The sequence below is a fragment of the Chelmon rostratus genome, chromosome 1 (genome assembly GCF_017976325.1).
Source record: "Chelmon rostratus isolate fCheRos1 chromosome 1, fCheRos1.pri, whole genome shotgun sequence".
NCBI classification, from domain to species: Eukaryota; Metazoa; Chordata; class Actinopteri; order Chaetodontiformes; family Chaetodontidae; genus Chelmon; species Chelmon rostratus.
In genome coordinates this window covers 26340214-26364509 of record NC_055658.1, presented here as the reverse complement: position 1 = coordinate 26364509, position 24296 = coordinate 26340214, and the positions used below count along the sequence as shown (strand labels likewise).

The 24296-nt window shown below is 41.6% G+C and overlaps 2 protein-coding genes across 3 annotated transcripts; both read right to left on the bottom strand.

Moving 5' to 3' along the window:
- Positions 1 to 1472: 1472 nt before the first annotated feature.
- pamr1a (peptidase domain containing associated with muscle regeneration 1a) lies at positions 1473 to 12788 on the bottom strand. Of its 2 annotated transcripts, none has more exons than XM_041936324.1 (11): positions 11961 to 12788; positions 10759 to 10920; positions 10247 to 10372; positions 8633 to 8747; positions 7648 to 7865; positions 5417 to 5629; positions 5102 to 5296; positions 4619 to 4685; positions 4244 to 4500; positions 3138 to 3478; positions 1473 to 2499 (listed from the first exon to the last, which is right to left on the bottom strand). In XM_041936324.1, exons 1-11 carry the CDS (start codon positions 12064 to 12066, stop codon positions 1945 to 1947), a joined length of 2355 nt encoding a protein of 784 aa, XP_041792258.1. In that variant the 5' UTR covers positions 12067 to 12788; the 3' UTR covers positions 1473 to 1944. The 2 variants fall into 2 exon arrangements, with proteins under 2 accessions (XP_041792258.1, XP_041792268.1); XM_041936334.1 differs by lacking the exon at positions 11961 to 12788 and adding an exon at positions 11155 to 11491.
- Positions 12789 to 17640: 4852 nt separating this feature from the next.
- slc35c1 (solute carrier family 35 member C1) lies at positions 17641 to 23518 on the bottom strand. The gene is made up of 3 exons (XM_041934904.1): positions 23367 to 23518; positions 21537 to 22048; positions 17641 to 20744 (listed from the first exon to the last, which is right to left on the bottom strand). The coding sequence occupies exons 1-3, from the start codon at positions 23498 to 23500 to the stop codon at positions 20164 to 20166; spliced, it is 1227 nt and encodes a 408-aa protein (XP_041790838.1). The 5' UTR covers positions 23501 to 23518; the 3' UTR covers positions 17641 to 20163.
- Positions 23519 to 24296: the final 778 nt, after the last annotated feature.

The following is a 24296-nucleotide window of genomic DNA, read 5'->3' as shown; positions in this document are numbered from 1 at the left end:
GCTGCAGCAGGTTCCTTCTCCTCTCCTGCTCTAAGGTATAGAAATCCTCACACCTCCTTCTTGCGACCTAAACAAACAGCCTGCACATGCACAGTGTGCACACTGATGCACAGACAGAGGAGTGGGGATTTGAGATGAGAGGTCAGTTCCTCCTCTCAGGCGTGGGTGGGGTGTTCTCTCAGTTAAAGAGTAATAGATTAGCAGACTTTCACCCATTTTTAGCATCATGACATCATACACTAAGAGACTGGACCTGGAGACCTCTGCTAGTGCAGAACATTAAGCCCCAAGACCAAACCATCAACTCAAATCCAAAAATTATAAAAAAATGTGGTGAATGCATTTTTACTTGTAATGCTTTAGTAAAATTTACATGTGTTTACTGATGTGGTGCTCTGATTCTTAGATGTGCAGTAGAATCACTAACATGTTGCAGTTTAATGCATTTTCTAGCCTTGACTTTTGTTTTTGCTCATTTTCTATATAGAAGAAATACAATCATCAGTTGCTGTTTTCGTCGCAATTCAGTTTGCAAGTCGCAGAGACAGACTACTGAGCTACTCATTGTTTAATTGGCTGGGATTAAAAGGTGTCCTGTACAAAGCTGCGGAGAGCACAGCGGGTGTCTGCATCTCAGGAGTAAGAGCTAAGTTTAGCAAATCCTCTCAGTGTGTTTCTCAATGACAGCACATGTTGGAGAGTCTGCAGAGAAACTCACGGATGCATAGCCTCACATGCAAACACGCCACAGACGCACAGGTGGTGTGCATATTTACCGCGACGGATGAACATGCAGTCCTTGCAAGGTGCGCTGCCCTGCATGTGCACACAGGCTTGGAAATACATGCGAAAAGGGGAAATGATGTCTCCCTGAGTTTTTGATGTTTGAACAGTAGTGCTTCTAAACCGACTAATACAATATAGATATGTTTTATTTTGAAATTGGAAATTGCATTGTGCAAACCAAATGATACATGTCCTAATATTAACTTAGCAGAAAATAAACGTATATGTGTCTTACTTTGCAGATAATGACTTATCCTTCTTAGAAAATGTTTATCTCCAGGACAGTCAGAGGTCAGAGACTTTGAGCTGGCAGAGCTTCAGTGACTTGCCCAAGGACACTTCAGCAGGAAGGAGCGTTGCAACTGTAGAGCTGAGACAAGAACTCGGCTAAAAAGCACTTTTTAGATTTGAAATTGGCTTTAGAATATCTGTAGTCTAATATATTATATTTTATATTGTTAGTTCTTGACAGCAATAGTAACTTAATTTTCAAATAATCATAAAATGGACTGAAACTCAGCAAAATCAGGATAGAAAATCAGAATATAAATCCAAAAACACACGATAGAATAATCTAGAAAAATCTGACTGACGGTCAACTAATTTTCGGTTTTCAGCGTGGATCTATAGACTGCAAGAACCACACAGTGCCTGAAGGTAATCGGTAAATTTAAGAAAACCTATTTCATTCTTAAGGTGATAATGCCATCGGCTCAATTTTCCAGCTGGGCAGAGCGCACTAACATTGAACATCAAACACTCAACATGGCTTCTGGAAAATTTCTTCTTTTCTTTTTAAAGCGCAATCATTATCCTCTGTTCTGAAAAACACACTTCACAAACACAAGGTAACATTCAAAGATCATGAGTATGTGGGAGTGTATTTTAACAGGCTCAGGGTGAGTTTTTTTGAAGTGGAGGTGGCCCCCGATACAGAAAAATAACATGCACACAGAAGAGATAAGAGTGGAGTGAACGGGGGGAGAGGAGAACAGCTCTCGCTTTATATGATACTAACACAGATAGAAAATAATCACAGCAAACGTTCTCACTGTGGGCTCCATCTCCACCACTTCCAGCTACAAACATAAATAAATGTCCATTTCAGATTTAAGTTGCTGAAATGAAGCTTTACATGAGATACAGAGAAATAAAAATCTACTTCATGTTTTTCTCTATCCAGTCTCGAAAGTTGCTGATTCGCGTCTGAACTGCGTGAGTCTGTTGGTTGCACCGCTTTTCTTTATAGCTGAAGCTCTCTAAACCAAGAAGCTGCCAGCCTGCGCCGAAGGCCTCCTCAGTCTCTTCGTGACCCGACAAGACGCCGCTTGTGGATGAAAACACAACTGGCGTGGTTGTGATGCCTGGAACGACGCTGGGGCAAGGGCTTTGAAGGCTGGACGGTTTTCTAATGACACACAGTGTATTGTCACTGATCAATGCGGTATGCGCTCCTCCTTGAGCAAATTCTCTTTCACATTGCGCAACGTCACCCAACTGAACAAGTTTCGTCTGGCTCGAGGGAGCGTAGCGGCTCAGGTGCCCGTAATCGTTTGGCAAAATCCAGCTCGCAGTGTAAGCCTCCTGCGCTGTCACCTCTCCTCCTTGCACTTTGGGTAGACACACTGGCAGCACACGCTCGCTAATCTTGGCCTTGTCTTTCAGCTTGAGCACAGCCACATCAGAGTCTGGATGGACTAAAATGTCTGAAACCTGTTGGGGCAGAAACGGAGAAGCAATGAAATGAAAACGGAGGAACATTGTAAGTTAGAATACCTGAGAAAACCTGATTCCACTAAGAAAGTGTTTGTTGTTTTTGGAATATCTGTCAAGATCAGATAATATGCATCTCGAATCCAAATCAAATACAGATGTATCCCGATAAAGCTTTAAGTGCACATCTTAATGCCAAAGGATTCCTTCCTGTACCATATACAAACAAAACCTCATCCACCAGATTATATCTATTTAATGAAGATTCCTTTCGTAATACTCTATCACCGCATCTGCTGTTTGGTGGATTTTGCAGTCATGATAAACTTTTATGCGCCATCTGACCTGAAAATAAAAAGATGTAAAGCTATTCTAAGAATATAATGAGGATGGTTTTGGTAATTAGCAGGCGGCAACCTTTTAACCTTGGCATTTAAATGTCTTTTGGTCTGAAAAGATATCTACATATCCAAATGGAGGTTCATGCCGGCTTGAATATTATGACTATGATATTTTATGGCATGAACTCTCAAAACATCACCATGAGATTTAAGTTTTCTACCAACTCATAATAACCCAAGTAAAAGCAAAAATATAAAACGTGATGGATTTTCGTTGACTGATAGACTATGTCGTACCCTGAGGTGGTTCATGCTTTTCAGCCAATCCTTGGATGTCTGGTGCTGCGTGCCTATGACAACCTTCACTTGTGCCGGGTGAAGGGTCTGCAGCTTGTCCTTGTCTACCACACACTGAGCTGAAACCAGGATGCTTCGCTGGGCGAGCAAAGCCCCGCTGCAGGCCAGGTACCAGAATGTGGACTCCTCTGAGGCCCCCTGCTGGAGAGACACGGCTATTCCAGGTGGCCTGTGGGTGCTGGCAGTATGGTCAGGAGGTGAGCGGATATAGATGGCTGCGTGCCACGGCCACTGAGTGTCTGTGAGGTTGTCTGGACTGAAAGTGTCGAATTTGCCACAAACTGTGGGAAGGTAACAGCCAGAGAGGACTTCACTTCATAACAAACTGAGACAAAAAAGGCGTGCACAATATTCCAAGGTAACACTTGAGCAAACATAATTTACTTTACAAGGACACTTAAATGCCCTGCACACATGGACACATGTGTTTCTACGTCTGGTTAGTTAGACTTCTGTTCAAGATGAAGCTGGGTGGTGCAAAATTCACTAACAAATAAGAATTCAAGGTGTAAATTGTCCCAAACAGGTGCAGCAAAACTTATAGGAGGCTCAGAGAGATGTCAGTGAAGCACAGTCTGCACACGACCACACAGCTCTGAGACTAATCAGCTAAAATGAGTGAAAACACCTCTGTGTGGGGGACAATGGGGGCGTTGACATTTAAAATAATAATTTGACCTTCTGGATGAGAGTCTAAGCTTTGGACAGAGTAAAGCTAACTGTTTTGCCCTCCATTCTTTAAGCTGAACTAAGCTAGCTGGCTGCTGGCTGTAGCTTAGTTACCATGCAGACGTAAGGGTGGCTTTAATCTTTTCATCTAGCGCTCTGCAACAAAAAGAATAAGTGCATTCCCAAAATGTTGAATTATTGTGGATGTAATTTTAGCTAAACAGCACCACTGTGGCCGAAAGTGGGAATTACAGGAAGATGGTTATTATAAAACGTATTAATAATGTTAGAGAAGCAGTATATATCTTTTAATGCTACATAGCCTCCCTTCAAACGTGCATTTCTGTTGGCTGGGTCTGCACTGCTGCTGCTCTCACCTGGTGAGCAGGAAACATGGCGTCCACTCCACCTGCCAGTCTTCAAACAGGTGCGTCTGGAGCTCCCTGTGTGGCGGTAGAGCGGGGAGGCACACTTGTACTCTATGCTCGTGTAGACGGCGTGAAAGCCACGAGGAAGCTCCACGAAGGCGCTGTCGTCCTTCTTTGACTGTTTATCAAATCTAAGAGGAATAAAACCAGCTGCCAATAAATCGTGCATGTTGTACCTGGATGAGAGTCTTTGGTCTGGATCCTCCCTGTGGAGAAGAAAAAAAGTTTGTCTTAATCGCTCCTTATCTGCACTCCAGTAGCTTGACGTGGGAATACTTTACTGAGGTACAACATTATCAGTGCGTGCAGTGTCTTAGTGGCTACCTTGATTTAAGATGTGGCATCACAACACTTTGACGCACAAGTTCAGACACTTTGGGCTCTCGACATGCTGCAGAAGCAAATCAAGCAGGTGACAATTAGTGCACAAGAATCTGAGCATCCATTGCAGAAACTGATTTCAGTAATGTCAATAATTGTCAGGGTAATTTAATTTTTCAGCATAAATAGGAACAATTCTAGGCAGGAAATATAGGAGACAAATATGTTCATTGTAGAGAAAAAACATTACTGACACAAACAATGACCTTGTTTACACACTCACTAACAGTGCTCTAATTGTTAAATTGCTCCTGTTTTCACATGTCAGGATGTATAAATTTCCTGGTACACTGGGTTGTCAGCAAACAGTAACGGTATGTTGGAGACATTTTGTGCCGTGCTCACATAGTAACACAGCAGAAAAATAGCTGACTTGTTTGCGTAGCATGGTGTTCCCGACCCTAATATGGTTTTGAAAACAGCTACCTCTCACACACTTGGGTGGCCTGCTACTCCAGGATCCATTAGAGAAGCAGGTACTCTGGTGGTTTCCACTCAGAATGTAGGATTTTTTGCAGAAAAACTCAATAGTCTCTGGACCCCCCGCCGCACCAGGAGCAGGTCTGTGGTAGCCATTGAGCAGTTTGGGTGGAGGGGAACACCGGACTCTGCTTGTTTGGCCTGTATGAGTACGTGTTTGAGAGAGAAAACAAACAAGCTCCTCTAATAAATGCAATATGTGGCTTTTATGCTGTACACACACTAGAAATGGGGACCAGAAGTCACCTGGTGAAAATGTACCTTTTAAACACGTGGGAACTGTACCACTCCACGTGCCATTAGGCTGACAGATCCTCTGCTGGGAGCCGATAAGCGTGAAAGGCGGATGGCACCGGTAGTTCACAGATACAAGCTCCTCCTTTGGGCCATATACAGGTAGAAAATATCCATTCACCGGTTTCTCTGCGGTTGCACACGCTTGATTCTTGATGGCTGAAACTGTGGGGATATTTTCTGGTGATAAAGGACAGACGAACCCCCCGTGAATTAAAATAAACAATAATAACAAAGGTACGCAAGTGTTAACACTTGACAGTTGGCTGAATTCACATAAACAGTACAAAGCTGATGATAGAGTTTTGAAAATCCTCTTACTGCGTTTGTGTTATTGTGTTGCTGTGCTGCTGCAGTATGCAAATATGTAAAAGGCACAAGAATTAGCTGTTACCTCTTGCTGCATAATTATGGAAATCCATGCTGAGATTGACCATTACAGGATGAGCAACCAAAAAGTACATCATTTACATTTTTCCAATAGAGACCAAACTTAATTTTGAAAAATTTTCTCAAAATTTTGACATTTTGAAAAAGTTCTGACGTGTGTGTGTGTGTGTGTGTCTGCGTGTGTGTGTGTGAATGAAAGTAAGGAGGGTTGTTTTGAGATGTTAAAAAACTGAGGTCTTATTGTTACTCCATCCACCAGGGCTGCATTGACGACCAAGAACTAAGTGGACTTCTGACAAAATTAGCTTAGCATTTTATAGTGTTACAGTCTCCTTGAAAGCTACTTATTTGAAACTCATTGGCAACAATTAACAGTACTCTTTGCCAGTGTCTTAAACGTGAAATATGCAACAGTGTGGAGCACTTTACATGTATTAATCACTTTGTATCGTCAATGCCATGCAAGCGGGTTTTTTTTAAGTTTTCCATTGTGTGTTGTCTTTGTCTGGGTTTTGTCACATCCTTTTTTATTTTGAAGGTTTATGTTATGTTTCTTGGTTTACTTTACTTCCTGTGTTTTCCCTCCCTTGTGATTGTCTGATTGTTTCCACCTGTGTGTCATTAGTGTTTCCTCCTTGTGTATTTAAGTCCGTGTCTTCCCCCCTGTCCTTGTCGGGTCGTTGTCTGCGCTACCTTGTTGTCGTGTCACCTTGCCGTTTACCTTAGCCTGAGCCATAGCCATAGCCACAGCCACTATCACAGCCATAGTCAATGTGTGAACGGATTGAAATCCACCAACTCCAACTCCAACGGAGGCTGGCCTTCATTTTCCCTACATGAAAGCTTTGTTTTAATGCTTTGAATCTCAATGGTGTACATATTTTTGACTGAAAGTTTGTCTTTCAGATGATGCTAGTATTGCAGTATCATCTGCATGGCTGATTTAAATCATTAATATACATAGTGAAATGAATAATGGCCCTAGGATAGTGCCCTGAAGCATCCCATGGGTTGAAGGTCTTTGTTTGGAGAGTGTCCCACTTACATTAATCATTTGGAATTGAAAGAGGAAGGAATTGAACCTCCCTAAATGCTGTCTGCCTAAAACCACTGCAAGTGTTTTTTTCCCCTAATAATTCATTATAAGCTAAAATAACTGAACCCTTCATTGACTTCCAGAAATATTGCTATGAAGGGCTTCATTCTGGCTGTACCACAGAATGTTCAGGTTAGCTAGCAGGAGTAAATGTCCTGGAGGGAAAGGACTGGATAAATGGGATGCAAGTTGGATGCGTAATTTGTTTCAAAATGGGAAATTGGAGAGTGATGAGTGTGACAAATCTGTGTCACTGACTGTCGGCCTCACATCGCTGCCCTGTATATGAGGCAGCACACACACAGCAGAGTAAAATGAAAAGGTCCAGCAGCGAATGTGGTGCATGGCAACAAAGATAGGCGCTGCATGCGTGGAGGGACATCGTGTAGTCATGATAAACGTGTCTGTGAATACCTACAGTACAGTATATCATGAATGAGAATACATCATTCTTAATTGCTTTGTTTGGATTCCATGTTGTCCAGTGCATCAGCTCAGCATGTGGGCAAGAAAGAGGAACACCGTATGAAGCAATGTCGTCTAACAATACCGCTCAGAAACTCAGCTCTTAAAAGTTAGCATTCATCTCGAGGCAACTGTAGATTGCATTATACTGTCATCTGTTTCTATTATTTTGTCTATATTGTATCCATTGTGTATGTACAATGTGTAAGTGAATGTAATTCACATTACTAACAATGGTTGTACCTGCCTGAACTCTGCTGAAAAGTAAGAACAAAGCCATCAAAGTTGTTGTAGCCATCCGAGGTGAACAGGATGTGCAAGTACTTCCCAGAGCTCGTTATTGGAGGAGGCAGCCGATCCCCACAGAATCGGCCAATCACAGGGGAGCTCAGACTGTAGCCGTCGCGCACCTCGACATAGTCGTAACGACAGTTGTGGTCGGACTCCAGACTGAGCAGCGAAAACCTGCGGCACGAACAAAGAGGAGTTATGCTTAACTGATTTGTGGAGCAAGAGACTGAACATTAATATTCTGTGGGTTCATGTCAACTCTGCTTTCCCCCCAGCGTCAGTGGAGCTGTGCCAGTTGTGCAGATGACGGTCCTGTAATTTAAATGTCCACTTTTTCACTTGTTGCACATGGAACAATTTCTGCATCAGCCTCTTCTACTTTTTTGTCAGTGTGTAAGCAATGTTCTCTGAGACAGAACTGTTAAATCTGGGCTACTTGTTCCCGACGCTTTTTCTTTAAATGTGCAGATTCAAGAGAGCAGACCCTTTCAAAACACTGTGCTTCAACACCAGATGACAGTGATGCTGAGTTGGCCTCCCGTGTGGCCAACTGCCACTCGATTCTTAGTTAACTGCACAGAATAAAACCCACCACAGGTCTTCTTGACACTCATTGCACTGATCCTGCTAAATTTCTTAGCTGTGTCTTGTGAAAGGCTGTGTATACACCTCTGCCACAGAGAGGCTTCTTTATTAGATTCAAACACTTGGTGAAAGAAGCAGTGTTTGTGTAAACTTTTAGCCTTGCCTTGACTTTAGGCTAATATAAATCCCAGTTCACTTCAGCTCTTTCTTTAATCCTAACACAGACAGCAGAATGTCTAGATTGTTTTTCTCACTATTTGTGCTGCCTTTACAAACAAAAGTCTGACCGGTCTTTTCTGTTTCGCATACCGATCGCTTTTGTTTGCACTCAAAAGCTCTGAAAGAAAGTGACCCACCTCAGCTCGATGTTGCTGCCCCCCTGCGCTTGCACTGTCCATTCACACCGGGCATTTGTTGGGTAGCTCTCCAGGGCTATGTGGCCCTGAGCCCGCTGAATGACGCCTCCGCATGCTACGCACAAGAGAACAGCGCTTACTTTCACTTAGTCAATTCACATTCTCATCAAACGTGTGTTCATCACAGCAGCTCTGAGCATTTTCGCCGTTGTATGCGGGGCCAGTAATGTGACATTCCCTCGAAGGGGGCAGATCATTTCCAAACAAATATGAGATTACAGGATCCAACCAGTCAATTCAATAACCATGATTATAAACATCGTGCTGGTATTCATGCTGGCATGTTTGTTCTTCAGAGGACTGAAAATGAAAACAAGATACAGGAAATTCTCCAGATTTCTGTCAGTTCTGAAACGAGGCTTTGAGTTTGTATTTAATGGTTAAAATGTTTTACACTTTTAGAATATTTTAGAATTCACAAACCTTTTTGGACACACTGCCTCCTTAGCAAAGCCTTATTAAAATCATACAGCCTATTCAACTTGAATGCTGGGCCTCGTGGACCTACGCACGCTCTAAACCGGTTGTGTAAGACAACAAACTTTGCACAATGGCCATGCCTTCCCTTGTGCGCGTCAAACTGACAGTACATGACCGAATGGCATCCAAGTGGCAATTTCCCAAGGGCCATGAAACAATAAAGAATGGAAAAATATAATGAGAGTGGATAACAGGAGTGGCGAGCAGGTAAACTCGTTTGTTTTCCTCTATTAATAGCAAAATGTCACCGTGAGCATTTGAACATTTGATTTGACATTTGATTTTATTTGGGAGGTAGCAGCTGATAATAATGTTTTCAAAAGAAAAGACAGGGTCATATATCTGATCAGTATTTAAGTAGTTAGTGAACATGAACTGCCACTTGTTGTCTAGCTGGCGACTGTAGCTGTGGCCTGGTTGAAACAAAAAAGCATTGTCGCCACCAAGTGTCCATATGATGTAATACAACTCTGGATTCAACAATAAAAAAAATATGGACCACAGTATTGATTATGATTACAGCCCCAAATCCTTTGCTACATGAATGAATTGTATATTTACTAATAGTTGCACATACTTATAAGAGGTTTATTTGTTCTTTAACCTATAATAAACTTATAATTAGAATGTAAGACACTATAAAATACTTCTCGCAATGTTGCTGAAATGCTGCAAATATTTACACATTTTTAAAGCTTTGCATTGCATAAAGTCATTTTAAGATGTCACATATGGCCAGCCTTAAAGAGCTCTGTCAGTCATTGTGGAATCACTTATTTATCAGTGATTGCATTTATGTTAGGACCTCTGATGTGAGTCTAAACCGATCATTTCATATGGTCACTGGCCAGATAACTATGCTGGCAAATCCAAGCTAAAAATGAAAAACAAAGTCTGATTAACAAAAAGCCTGAAGCATTCAGCTGATGTATGGTAGATGAAATGCAGCTGCTCAGCTCCTCCTGAGTGCTTTGGCACTGTGCGTTTTCTCGTGTCAGAAGTGAGATTCAGAAAATCCAGCCAATTCTGTGGCATGATAGGGCCTTCCAGCAATACTGCAGCAAACGAACTCACTTTTACAGTCCCCGCCACTCCAGCCTTGGCGACACTCGGTACAATACTTTCCATTCACGAAGAAGTCGTCATTGGCTTTCCATGTTCCATTGTGGCAGGTTTTACAGTTCTCAAACAGACTGCAGCCTGGCAAGGACAAAAAAAAAAGTCTTTATTCTTTGCTGTTTTTAATTTAATTTAATTTAACAATTTAATTTCCCCAGCGTGGGATTAATAAAGTTTTATCTTATCTTAGCGTAAAAGTAAGAATCCTAAATAATTTTATGTGAATTTGCAGCCCTTAGTTACTGACTAATATAACATCACAATGACTTGGGATATAATGAACATTTCTTGAGCCAATCACTCAGTGCCTGGAAGGTTTTTCTCAGGAAAGATCATCATCATCGTCAGAAGTTATTTTGTGTCTCTATGATAAAAAAACAACAACAAAAAGAGGAAGAACTGTGAAATAAGAACCTTGCAGATCATCACAGGTGAAGGAACATCTTAAAACAACAGTGAGAGTGTACCTGGGTGAATGATACAGGGGTCACACTGATCCAGAGCATTGCGGCAGCAGGGAACAGTGTAGCCCACCCTCGACCCTTTTGAGGGACACCGGCACTGGATCAGCTGGTACTCACAGCAGGGACGACACATGACGCTCCACTCAGAGCTCGGGCAGTTGTCCCCTGTCAGAGGGACAGTGGAGTCAAGCTTAACATGCACCTACTGAAACCTCTGACATCTGATGCTTAATGTTTTAAGGCTCTAGGAAGGTTGACAAGATTACATGTGAAAGATTACAGTGGAGGAGTTATGCTGTTTCCATCTATAAGAAAATGTACAACTGATTTAGCCCCATAGCACGTGTCTGTTTCTACATGAGGTTGTAGAAATGCAGTGAACATGGCAGAAGTACAAACCTTTATTTTTCCGGTATCTGATGATGCAGTGCAGACTTGCATGTATAACACACACAACGTCTCCTGATGAGTGGACAAAATGCTGGCTTGGTGCCGGCAGATGATCCTATCAAGCTCTAGCTGGACCGTTTCTCAACCAAATCCGGGACCTTAAGCTGCCACAGTGTACCTTGTGAACTCAGATAACCACATAACCCAGAGTGATGAACCATGTTGAGCAGCTTGGGATGCAGAGAAAGGCTGCAATATGTCCCAAAGCCCCCTGAGGATGGCAGCTTTTCCCCCCAACCCCATTTTGAATACTAGGTATATTAATGGACATATACTGTATGATGTTATTTTTCTCTCAAACACAAAGCACAGAGCAGTGGAAAGTGGACTCAAATGGCTTTTAGCTCACAAGGAGCTAGAGCCATTTGTCATCATCACAGGTTTAATTCTATCCATCAATACTTATAGATTACTGTGCTAATTGAAATGTAAAGTCACAAATATTGAAACCTCACTGATAAGTTCAATGTCTGGACTAATTGGCGAAGGAAAGTGCTCTATACAGGCCACTCCAAGAGAAGGCATGTGTTATTCGTATTTCAGTGAGGCACATAGCATGAACTGAGGCAAGTCTTAGCAGCAGAGGTGACTCATCTCCAAATAACTCCACAGTTAGTCAGCAATAAGTCAACAAACTTATTTCTTTTCCAAAGTTAGTAACATTTAAAAAAAAAAAAAAGAGGCAGTGGGATTCAAAAACTCCTCATGTACAGTAAGAAAAACAATAGAAACTACAATAAATGTCTTTTACTTACCACGTGGCCAAGCTGTTACACAAAAACAGAGGTTTAGGAGGAGGTAGTAGAGTTTGGGGTCCGGAGGAGTGTGCATGGGCCCTTTTCTCGTGAAGAAAGTGAGCATGTTGGCTGCCAAGCTCACCGCAATAAACTTCCAAAGAAGTTCCAAGAGACTAGAGTGCTCGGCGTTATCTAGAGATCTTCCTGTCTGCTCAAAAATATGACGTAGCTATGGGTGATGAATTCTCCCACCTCAGCATAATGGACAGAGATCCTTAACCCATTCCTTCCATGCTGATTTTTATTTGTTAAACCTGTTTTTGCTTTGTTCAGCTCAAGTCAGCACTAGGTCTGCAACTAGTTCCTGTATGAGTCCACAATGAGTGCTGCGCGCTGAATAGTAACAGGGGGAAAATACTTGCTGGCAAAGAGAGTGGAAAGTGCATTTGAAGGAATAAAGACATGCTAATGAGGAAAACAGTGAGGAGTGATGAAGAAAGTCCAGAGAAAAAAAAATTCCGTCTATCAGTCTACTGAGAGAAGTTTCAAGGACAGAGCAGAAATAAATCTCCGCAGCTGCAAGTTAGATATTACATTTTTTTTCCAAATACTTCAAAAGTCATGTGGCAAAAATACGTATCTGCAGGTGCATCAAGCCAAATGTGTTTATGCACAAGCTGTCGTGCCAGACGTGACAGTTTCACGACTTCTTGGCCGGCAGATAAGGGATGTCATCCCTATGAAATGTTTATGATGTGAGTCTCCACAGATTTGCCAGGAGCAATGAGGCTGAGGCTGATCGTCACAGCCCACATCATGTCCAAGGTTGCTTTTCCATTACTAGCTTTTCTCAGGCGTTTCCATGCTTTTATGTCTGCTCTCATCTTCTCCATTACCGCAGGGTGCAAGCAGACAGACCGAGTCTTCTGGGACATCTGATATTATCATTATCTGATACTGCTAAAGGTGAGTGTGGATGGCACAGTGTACATTGACATGACTGAGAGAGTCTTTTTTTACTTTAATTACTGTGAAAATGTTCAAATTTTATCTTTGTTGGTACACACATATATAAACAGTGATGTACGTTATGTAAATCACACATATCTTGTGTAGTGATTTTGGAAATTTCAGAAATGTCAAAAGATGAAGGGTGAACTTTCATGAACTGAGACATTTCTCTTACCTCTTCAGCTAAATAAACCATTTACCTACTGGAACACCTGAAAAACTCATTGTGCTTTGGAGATACTGTAGGGATATATCTTTGTCTTCTTGTTGAGGCTTCAAGGGTTAGACTTTTCTTTTAAAGCTGCAATTGTAGATTTTCGGCCACTAGAGGGCAGAAGAACGCCATAATAAGATGATGGTGACATAGCCTTGCCATAAAACCTTGTTTTGTTGTTAATATTAGCAAAAATTGCCTATTTACACATGTAGAAGATACCGTATGAAACAAAAGGTTCAATATTCAATCTCTTTGTTTGGTATCCACCAATTCCTGTAAAAAAAAAATCTAATCTGAGCTTGCTAGATGTTGAACTTTGTTTTCATCTGTATACCATTAGGTGCTGGCCACCTGGTGTGAAAACTTGACTGAGTGTGAGCACATGTGTAGAAGGAATGGGGAAAAAATGACAGATGTGTCTAAGAAAATGAAAGCTGTAATTAGTGCTAAAGGTGCTCATACTGTACACAGACTGTTCAGTTGTAAATACTTTTACATCAACAAGACAGATCCCAATTAGTTTTTACTGGACTCTTCAGTTCTCACATGCAGCAGCTGTTTAAGCAAAACCCCATTGTGTTCTCCATGGCCAGCACCAGCTGACAGACAAAGCTAGTGACTAGCAGTCTAGATAATTTAACTGATAAAGAGACACGTATTTTTCTCAGGAGTGGTGGAGACCAAAATGGAGCTAGCAGGTAAAGTGAAGATTTTGTCAGGTGGCCAGAAACATGACTGAATGCTAATGTTGCTCTGAATCAGAACATGTTCGCTGTATCAGCTTCATGAGGTGACGTTATGTCAGGATGGCGTGTTCAGTACAGCTGCTTTTGCTGCCCTCAAGTGTCCAAAAATCAATGAATGCAGGTTTAAGATGCATTTAATCACAAGGTTGAGGACATAAGACGATACGAAACAATATAACTGGCAGGCGCTAAAGTATGCAGCTCTCATTGCGAAGTGAAAATGTGTTTCTACACACAGCAAGAAGATACTGTAATCATGATTTTTAACTGAAAACGTCCCAGCAATAATTAACTCTCACATCAACATCAAGTGACAACCACACTTTGACCACCACTTTGAGCTGACAAGTACAAAGAAACATGAGTGACTGCTTACGATTCTCGCAGCCTTTGAACTGCCAATCATTATTGAAGATCTTGCCTCGTCCCGTCATGTTGAACCTGACCCAACCAGACATGAGAGAGAGAGATGAGGGGCGGGGGATTATGTATTCCACATTATGGCACAGTTATAAAACTTTCATTGGTGTCACAAGGCCAACTTCACTGTTGAAATGAGTTCTTGACATCAGAGACCAGTGTTTTTTGGTTCGTGTAATTACCCATGGTGCTCCGTCGGTTATTTTTAGCCCCCCTGTTGCTCAGAGAAATATTCCATTTGGAGCCCAGAGACTTTCATCCAGTGCGGCTCCAGCATCCACTGACCTTCCTCACCTCCATCCAGTGTTGACAATAACGAAGCTGCCCACATTGCATTGTCCCACGGCGACAGTGACACATAGAGGAGACCTCTCGCGGAAACACATCTTATCACTGTAAATGAGGCGCCAGAAATAGCAGCAATTATGAAGATAAATAGACAGAATTTAAGCTTTGCAGCAGTTACAACATGCACTTAGCTGTGCGTGTCTTTGCCAGCAAGCATCTGGATTACTATAAATCCATAGCACACTGTGATGATCATTTACAATTAAGTATCAATTCAATTTCAAAAAAAGATCAAAAGAGTCAAAAGCAACAAAATGGTAAATCCTCAGATGTAAATGTTAATGTGGACTGCTGTTGCTGTTGCAGCCTTTTATCGAGCTGCTAGCTCCAAGGTCAAAAATGAATCTTCACGCTAAGTTTAAAATAACATTTGAAATCAAAACTGAGAGTGAGTAGAGAGAGATACACCCAATTAATAAAATGTAAAAAACAAAACAAAAAAACAAGTGAATAACTAAAGGGCAAGTTTTACAACATGTGATTAAGATATACAGTGTCATTTAATGTGACCTGTTCTGTCAATTTTATTGTTTATTATGGGGCTTCGAGAATGTGTAATATCTGGTATATTAATTTTGGTCATTTCATTTATCAGTTAAAGGAACAACACAACTCTTTATCACACAAGTAAAACTCTTCACTGGATTTCAGTATAAAATATGATGATTACATTCCTTATTTTTTATTCAAACACTAACATTAGTAGCTCTCTGGTTAATTGCAGGAGGTGAAGCCATCCTCAATAATGTACTAGTTTTGTTTTTGGAGCTTCTGGTGAAATAGAAATTGGATGATTTACAGTAATGTATCTCTTTTGTTGATACATCAGGTCTGAGGAGATTCATCGTCCCTCATGCGATGAATACTGACGGTCATAAATATGTTAACAATGGTCTCACTGAGGAGTCGTGCCTTTGTTTTGCTGCTTTCATATCAAACAACTCAACTTTAGACATGGGGAGCTTTTAAAGTGTTCACGCCTTTGCATTATTCTGTACATCAGAGGCTTCATCCCCTCGGACCTAGACAGCCTTCAGTTCGCCTACAGAGGGAATCGGTCCACAGAGGATGCTGTCTCCATCACCCTGCACACAGCCCTGACCCACCTGCAGCAGCCCAACACCTACGTCAGGATGCTATCTGTAGACTTTAGCTCAGCTTTCAACACCGTCATCCCAGACAAGCTGGCGCTGAAGCTACACGCAGTGGGTCTGCCTGCGTCTCTGTGCCACTGGATCAGAAACTTTCTCACCAACAGGCCTCAGGTGGTGAGAATAGGGGGCACAACATAATCCCCTCTCGTCCTCAGCACGGGCATGCCACAGGGTTGTGTGCTCAGCCCGGCCCTCTTCACCATGTTTACTCACGACTGTGCTGCCATACACCCCACCAACACAGTCGTGAAGTTTGTGGACGACACTACAGTAGTGGGTCTCATCTCAGATAACAACGAGACCCACTACAGAGAGGAGATACACCAGCTCACCCAGTGGTGTTCAGCCAACAACCTGGTGCTGGACACAGGGAAGACCAAGGAGGTCATTGTGGATTTCAGGAGGTCCGGAAAGACGGATCACGTCCCCCTCCTCATGGTGGTGGAGCGTGTGGACAACATCATTTTCCTGGGCCTCCACATCACATCTGACCTCTCCTGGTCCATGAGCACCTCCCGCCTGGTGAAGAAGGCACAACAAAGGCTCTTCTTCCTCAGGAAAATGAAACGGTCTGGACTCTCCGCTTGGTTGCTTGTCAACTTCTACAGGGCCACAATTGAAAGCATCCTCTGCCTTAGTGTGACAGTGTGGTATGGCAGCTGCACGGCACAGGAGAGGAAACAACTGGCACGGGTGGTTAAAACTGCACAGGGCATCGTGGGCTGCCCCCTTCCTGACCTAGACTCTGTATATGAAGGTTGGGTCAGGAAGAAGGCACGATCCATCGCCACGGACCCCAGCCATCCGGGCCACAGACTGTTTGTACGGCTACCATCAGGAAAGCGGTACAGGAACACCCGCACCACCACTAACAGACTGAGAGACAGCTTCTTCCCCAGAGCTGTCAGAGCTATCACCCCCAGCAGCCCCTCACTGCAGTGAGAGACTGTGAGAACTGTGAACCACTGCACAGCGCACTTTACACCTACACCTCCACCTCCACCTGCACCTTCTGTGTACTTAACATTTAAGTACACACACACTTAACTAAATTATATACATTTTAGTATATTGGTACATTTCATTGGTTTATTTTATTGTTAACTGTTTATATACATTTTAGTATATTTCATCTGCTGTCGGTTCATTCACTGGTATATTTTATTCTGTTGGCACATTTCACTGGTATATTTTATTGTTTATCGTTTAGTATATTTTTATTGTCTTAGTATATTTTCATTTCTGGCATATTTTTAATTGCATTTACGAATATTTTTATTACATGTTGGTTTATTTTATTCTAGTATCTTAACTTTATTTTAGAATCTTTCTTATCTTTCTTATCATCTTGTTTCTAACATGGGGGTTGCAATGCAAATTTCATTGACATATCATGCTCAATGACAATAAAGAAATCTTGAATCTTGAATAAAGAAATCTTGAATCTTTATGATCAGCTGCTCCATGATTCAAGCATTTGTCACTTTGAAAGATGCGATCCAGTGGTCTTACACTCGAAGCAGCCAACTCGACACAGCATTGACCTTTAAAGGCCCACATACGTGCCAAAAAACAGGACCACCAGCTTCATTAACTTCTCAAACTCATCAGGGATGAGCAAGGACCTAAGGGAGTTACGCTGAATTACTGGCTTAAATATTTTCCTAATGAGACAGATAATAGTGTCAAAGCTCAGACTTTTGTTCTGGTTCTTATCATGAGATTACATTTGAAGATATATAACTAATAATACAGTCTCTTAATTTAAGATGCATTTATAGAATGTAGATTGACACAAAATATGGATATAAACTATACATATTTTATTTGACAAGAGTGCCAAAATGTCATACTTACAAATAAAAATCACCAGTGGCAGCACAATATTCCCTTTCAATAGGAAAACTTAAAACAATTGACTCGTACGCCATCTTTAAAGGTTCTATATGTGAGATTTTGAACATTTATATAGCAGCAAACTATATGCTATATGACGATACAGTGCAGCAATGATGTCCTGAGCAGAGAATAAAGTCACACTCGCTCTACATGTATTGTAATGTGAGCGTCTCTGTTCTTTGTTTGGGTCGGCCATGTTTGCTTGTTACGAACTGCTGGGCCTCCCTGCATTTGTAAAGACACTGACACTGACCTCCCCCAGCATTGTGAAAGTGACACATTAGAGTGCAAATGTTCAGCTGACGGCGACTTTCCAGAATTTCCTCCACCAAGCAAATTGTACTTGATGTTTTAGGTAGCTAGCATTAGCAGGACAGCTTGCATTAGCAGCTAGCAAGCTAATAATTATGTTGCATGGATTTAGGACACTCAGTAGATGGAAGAAAAAGCTCCTTACCAAGTTGAGTATATCACTAATGTTAATAAAAAATAACTTATTATTGTAATATCCCAACCAGTAGCCACAGTGTACATCCTCCTGGTTGCCTCATGGGTGCATCAGTGTGGTTTTTGACATTATTCACAGAAGGGTAACTTTTTCCATTGTTTATCTCATTGTGTGCTGGTGCTCTAGTTCGACATCTAGAGGCTGAAACTCTCACGTATAGAACCTTTAACATTCGACTCAGCTCAGAAACATCATGCGCTGTAGAAAATGCTGTATAAGTTTATGACTGCAACAGTTTAAAAAGAAGGAGTGTTTGGAGATAAAGGCCTATTGTATGTCAGACCCACTGACACAAGGTTTCTGATTACCTTGCCTGTTGTATCCTCTACAAGCAACAGGATGTTACAGGTCCGGCTGCCTTGGCTTGGTTCATACAGCTGAAGTCACAAGTTTACACACACACCTTAGTCAAATACATTTAAACTGTTTTCACAATTCCTGACATTTAATCCTGGTAAGCAAGGTCTTAGAGCTGAATAACAGGAGACAGAATGATTTATGTCAGCTTTTCTTTCTCTCATCACACACCAGTATTGGGTAGCATTGCCTTTAAAATGTTTAATTTGGGTCAAACGTTTCAGGTAGCACAAGCTTCTTTCACTGGTGCATCTGAGTCAGGTTCATAGCTCTGATGTACTTTTTCAGTTTTGACAATGAATGTTGTATTGGATTGAGGTCGGGGCTTTGTGATGGCTAGTCCAGTACCTTGATTTTGTTCTCCTTAAACCATTTTGCCACAACCTTGGAAGTATACCTGGGGTCACTGTCCATTTGGAAAACCCGTTTGAAAACAAAGTTTTAACTTCCTGGCTGATGAGATGTTGCTTCAATATATTGACATAATTTTCCTTCCTCATTGATTTTGTGAAATGCACCAGTCCCTCCTGCAGCAAAGCACCAGCCACAACACACCTGCGCTTCATGGTTTGGAGCTGTTCTTCAGCTTGCAAGCCCCCCTTTTCCCTCCAAATATAACAATGGTCAATTTCAATTTTTGTTTCACCAGAGCAGAGGGAAAAGCACCCGTTTCCTCCGGCATCTTGACAACACGCTTTGCTGTTGTTTTGGGATTGATCAGCACTTTATACTCATCTACTGTTGCTAGTACAGGTGAATAAGGTACCTTCAGGTGTTGCTCTCATGGATAAACGAGGCTTGTGGAGGGCCACAATTTTCTTTTGTCAGGTTTTTGCTGATGTCTTTTGATTTTCCAATGACATCAAGCAAAGAGGCACTGAGTCTGAAGGTAGACCTTAAAATACATCCACAGGTACATCTTCAATTAAATTATGACAATTAGCCTATCAGAAGCTTCTGAATCCATGACATCATTTTGTGGAATTTTCCAAGCTGCTTAAAGGCAGAGTCTGTACACAATAGTTGGGAAAATTACACACAGTAGATGTCCTAACCGACTTTCCAAAACTTGATTAAAAAATTATTTTTTTTGTCTTAAATCTAAGTGTATGTAAACTTCTGACTTCGACTATATTTGAGAAAGCAGACATGTTCCTTGCCAGGACATAAAAACAAGATAGTGACATACATTCATAAAAATGGCATATAGCTGTTAAAAGATTCGATTCCCTCAATCAAAGTTGTAATACCCTCCCTGTGGATAAAAACATGATTTCTTCCTTCACTTGTAGACCATAAACGTCACAATTGAATTTCTCTGCCATTTAATTGTAAAAATAATTGTACAAAGGCCCCAAATGAACGTGAATAACTTCAAATAAAATATAAATACTAATTCCTTCAAGTCTCAGATGAAACCGTATAAAACCAGATGACTAGTAAGTCCAACAAAAACCACTGATTCCATGTTTGTATCACTTAAATCAATAATCAGTCATATTGTATGTCATATTATTTCACATTCTCACACGACATACAAGCTGAAGGTTTGCCAGCCTATTTACACTCCCGTGTTTTCTTTCTCCTCTGACAGCAGTTTTTCCTTGGCTGAGTCCTGGGGGTCTTTGTAGGAAGTCTTCTTCATTTCTAGACTTTTCACCCAAGTGTAGGCCGACGAGCCACCAAGAACCATCATGTTGCTGGTCCACCACAGCAGGCTCTTGCTGGAAGAGTTGTACACCACCGCAATGACGGTCTGCGCACAGGCTTTTGCTGTTCCTGAGACATTGTGCGTGAGCGGACTGGTAAACTTGATCTGGAGGCCTGTGACGTAACCGATGGCGAAACCGAACACTCCCCCGAGTGTCATCATGCCCCAAAACCCGAGATCAGTGAGGCGGCTGAAGTTGGCGACGCGGCCCAACTCTCCAAACATGAGAATGAGAGGGAGGAAGAGGATGCAGGCGTTGATGTTGTTGTAGTAGGACAGTTTCCAGATGTTTCCGTCCACTGCTGGCATCACCTTCTTGGTGTAGATGGCATTCAGAGAGACACAAGCGCTGGCCAGCACTCCAAAAAAGACCCCTGACCAGGAGAGGGACCCTGCCACGCCTTCCTGGTCCACACCAAGCCAGAATCCACCTGAGAAGGATGAAGCACCTTTAACACTGGAGCAACCAAACTGCCCTCAGCTGAAATTCAGCAGTGACATATCTCAATATGTGTTTTACCTGTTTTTTCAAAGTCATGCCACTGAATAAATTTTATGTTTCTCTGATTTATTTCTGAATTTTCAGCTATAAGTTAAAATATTGGCTGAAATTAAGGCCTGTTTTTGTTTCCAAAAACCATTTTCAGTTTGTGAAAAGAAAGAATTTTCTAGACCTATAAAGCAAGACTTCATGCTTAAGTTTTTCAGAAAAGCTGGAGATGTGAGGTTTTCCCAGGACAGAAAGGGTATGAAAAATTGCAAATCGAAAAGTAACAAGTAACTAAAAAAGTAGTGGAGCAAAAAGTGCAATATTTGACTCTGAGATGTGGTGGAGTGGAAGTACAAGCTGGCAGAAAATGGAAACACTCAAGTAAAGTACAAGCATCTCAAATTTGTACTCAAGCACAGTACTTGAGTAAATGTACTTCGTTACATTCCGCCACTGACTAGTACACAGACTTGTACTTGTCCTTGGACTCCACTGTAGGAGACCTGCAGCCTCTGCAGCTCATTGAAAGGAAACATGAAATTGAAATGAATGTGAACTAGTTTGTTTTCATGTGTGTGAGCTGGACTTTGAGGAAACTCTCCACGTGAACTCTGACCGTATCCACAACGTGCACGTTTTATCATTAGCCACTGACCTATTTCAGCAAATGTCGAGGATGCAGAGAGCATACTGCATTATGATCCACATCCAGGAGGGCAGAAAGGTTACATACCTAATATGATGCCACAGCACAGCAGGGCTCGGAACGAGGTGGTCTGCTTCAGGATGACGTAGGACAACAGCACGTTGAAAACGGTGCTGAGTGACCGACCGATCGTGTAGAAAGCCACCCCGACGTATTTCAGGCACAGGTTGTTGAAGGTGATCATGCCGATGAACACAACCGACAGCGGCAGGACCTCTCTTGCCGTCTTCAAGTCGAGTCTGACCGCCGGGAAGTCGATGAGTCCCGGGCACAGCCTGGACAGCAGCTGCATGAGCCAGCACAGCCCAACCGTCACCACACACTGATAGAAAGTCACGAACAGCGGCGCGTCCAGGTCTCGGTTGTCCAGCAGGTAATTATTAAGGAACACCATCGTTATTGACACGAACCAGTACAGAGCAACCACGGCTGCTATTTTCACAGCCCGGAGTAAGAAAGTCTCTCCATGTCCGTCCTGGTCCGTCGTTTCCGAGCCGGCGAGTGCCATCCTCAAGATGCTGGACCGCTTCAGCTGAGTCCTGTTCATGATTACAGACAAAGAGGGACAGTCCGGGTGAAAGCTGCAGCATTTAAACGAGCTAACGTGTGGCTAATGTTACACACCAGCGGCGCTACAGCAACCATACGATACAACATGACGGCTAAGTTCCGCCATCGGCAATAACAATAGGACTTCCGGTCGGAGCTTTCCAGAATAAAAGCTCTTCTCCACAAATCTAACCATTGCACAAAGTAATTACAAAAGTAGTTCCACAGCTAAATCATATGCATATAATTGCCATCTATTTTCAATGTTAATGTTAACATATCTTATCTGTTCTATTATTGTTTTTTGTCTTATATTATTATTGGGTATTTTTATTCCATTTTATTTTTGTATTATTTCAATTATGTGATTTTATTTGCCTCACTGGGGTCCTGAAATATTTTATCCTGTTCAACCATGTAAAGCACTTTGTGACTTTGCTTTGATAAGTACCAGGCCAATACAATATATTCAACTTATACAATAGTTCTGTATGTGTTAAATTTGTTTCTACCATTAGCCTATAGTGAAAAATACGAGGTGACCTGGATGGTTATGGCACCATTTGAGTTAATACTTCTGCTGTTTTGCACGCCATTGCTCTAACACTGAGGCACAAAGAAGGAAAAAATGCACAAATGCAAAATTAACTATGGTTTTGCATGTGGAGACTCAAATGAGAATCACTATTATTCACGAATCAAATTTAAGGGATCCTTATTTAATCCATGTGATGTTATTAATGTGTTAAAACTGCATATCTGCTAATATACCTTTACAGACATTTTAAAACTCAAATAGTGATATCCAAAAAATCTAGTATTAGTCGAAAACTAGTTTGAAGGAGCCTCATAAAAAAGAAAGAAAAGAAAAAACTTGCAGGCCACTTTTAACTCTGTCTACCTGAGTGTGGACAGGATGTCTGTTGACCCTTAGATGGATGTTAATGTTAAACACACGCACACAAAAAAAAAAATAAATAACACTTTTGTCTTGAAGGTAAGCACAAACCGGAAGTGTGTCTGCTTCCTGGTTTGAACTGGCTGTTTGTTTGTTTGTTTTTTTTAATTTAAAGACACAGTGTCCCTGAAGAGATGAATTCACAGATCAAATTATTGTCGGAAGTGCAGTAGCACTGTTTAAGCTCATTAATCAAACTATCCACATGTCTCAGCTTGCACTGCATAAATGTTCTGACTTTCACATGTACCCCTTCATACAGTAACTAATCTTTTTTTGCGCTTTTTCATAACACCTGCCAAACATTCTTCATTACATGAATATGATTAATTGTGAAAGGACTTTCATACCTTAAGGTTGCCGGAGACTGGTCTGTATTTGATAAGTCCAGCAGGGAGAAAAGACGAGAGCGTCTGGTCTTTGCACTGTTTGTTCTGTCTCTCTCACGAGGCGACAGCTCAGGTGTCTCCTGTTTAACCTGCATTTCCTGGTACACACCAGCGAAACCATAAGAGAAGGAAGGATCAATGCGTCAGCGTGCGGCGCGTGAACGAACACTGGTGCCACACGTAAAAGCTCTCGGCTCAGACAGCGTGGTGACGAATGCGCACATCCCTCCTCCACCTCTCCCCTCTCGGGTCACAGGTTATCAGTGTGGATGATGGAGGCCCCTGGAATCATTTTTTTTGTACGCAAATGAAGATTTAACAGAGTGGAGCTTCTTATACATATGTGATTGAGGCTACTAATAGGCTAAACTCAGTAATTTAAACTGTGATCATACCCTCCCTTAATTAACCTTAACCTTATTTAATCCGTTTTTAATTTGGTGACCAGGTGTAGATTAGACACAGTAGGGCACCAGACGAATAGTTTACAGCCCAGGTGTTGATTTTTATCTAAAAGTTTTAAAAGTTTCTGTCAGCTATGAAATATGCCTTTGAATAAAAACATGATTTCTTCCTTCACTTGTAGACCATAAAAGTCACAATTGAATTTCTCTGCCATTTAATTGTAAAAATAATTGTACAAAGGCCCCAAATGAACGTGAATTGGGGGCCTTTTATAGCTAATGGTTATATCAAAGCATAATTAATGATCAGAGGAGGTTTGAAAATGTTTCATGTGAATACTTGATATTCCCACAACATTAGCTATTATTATCGCTGTGAATCATCCTGAGGCGAAATACAAGTAAGAGAGGAGGAATGAAGAACACAGATTTTGTTAATGATATTTATTTATCCTAAACTCAATTTTTTCAACAGCCACCTCACATA

Coding starts and splice junctions, on each gene's coding strand:
- pamr1a (XM_041936324.1), bottom strand. CDS start 12,066: ATGCTCACTTTCTTCACGAGAAAAGGGCCCATGCACACTCCTCCGGAC. Junction 7,866..8,632: donor GGCAGCAACATCGAGCTGAG/GTGGGTCACTTT, acceptor TTCGTGCCGCAG/GTTTTCGCTGCTCAGTCTGG. Junction 4,686..5,101: donor GCCACCCAAGTGTGTGAGAG/GTAGCTGTTTTC, acceptor TTGCTTCTGCAG/CATGTCGAGAGCCCAAAGTG.
- slc35c1 (XM_041934904.1), bottom strand. CDS start 23,500: ATGCAGGTTAAACAGGAGACACCTGAGCTGTCGCCTCGTGAGAGAGAC. Junction 22,049..23,366: donor CAGTCTCCGGCAACCTTAAG/GTATGAAAGTCC, acceptor AATCATGAACAG/GACTCAGCTGAAGCGGTCCA. Junction 20,745..21,536: donor GTGCTGTGGCATCATATTAG/GTATGTAACCTT, acceptor CATCCTTCTCAG/GTGGATTCTGGCTTGGTGTG.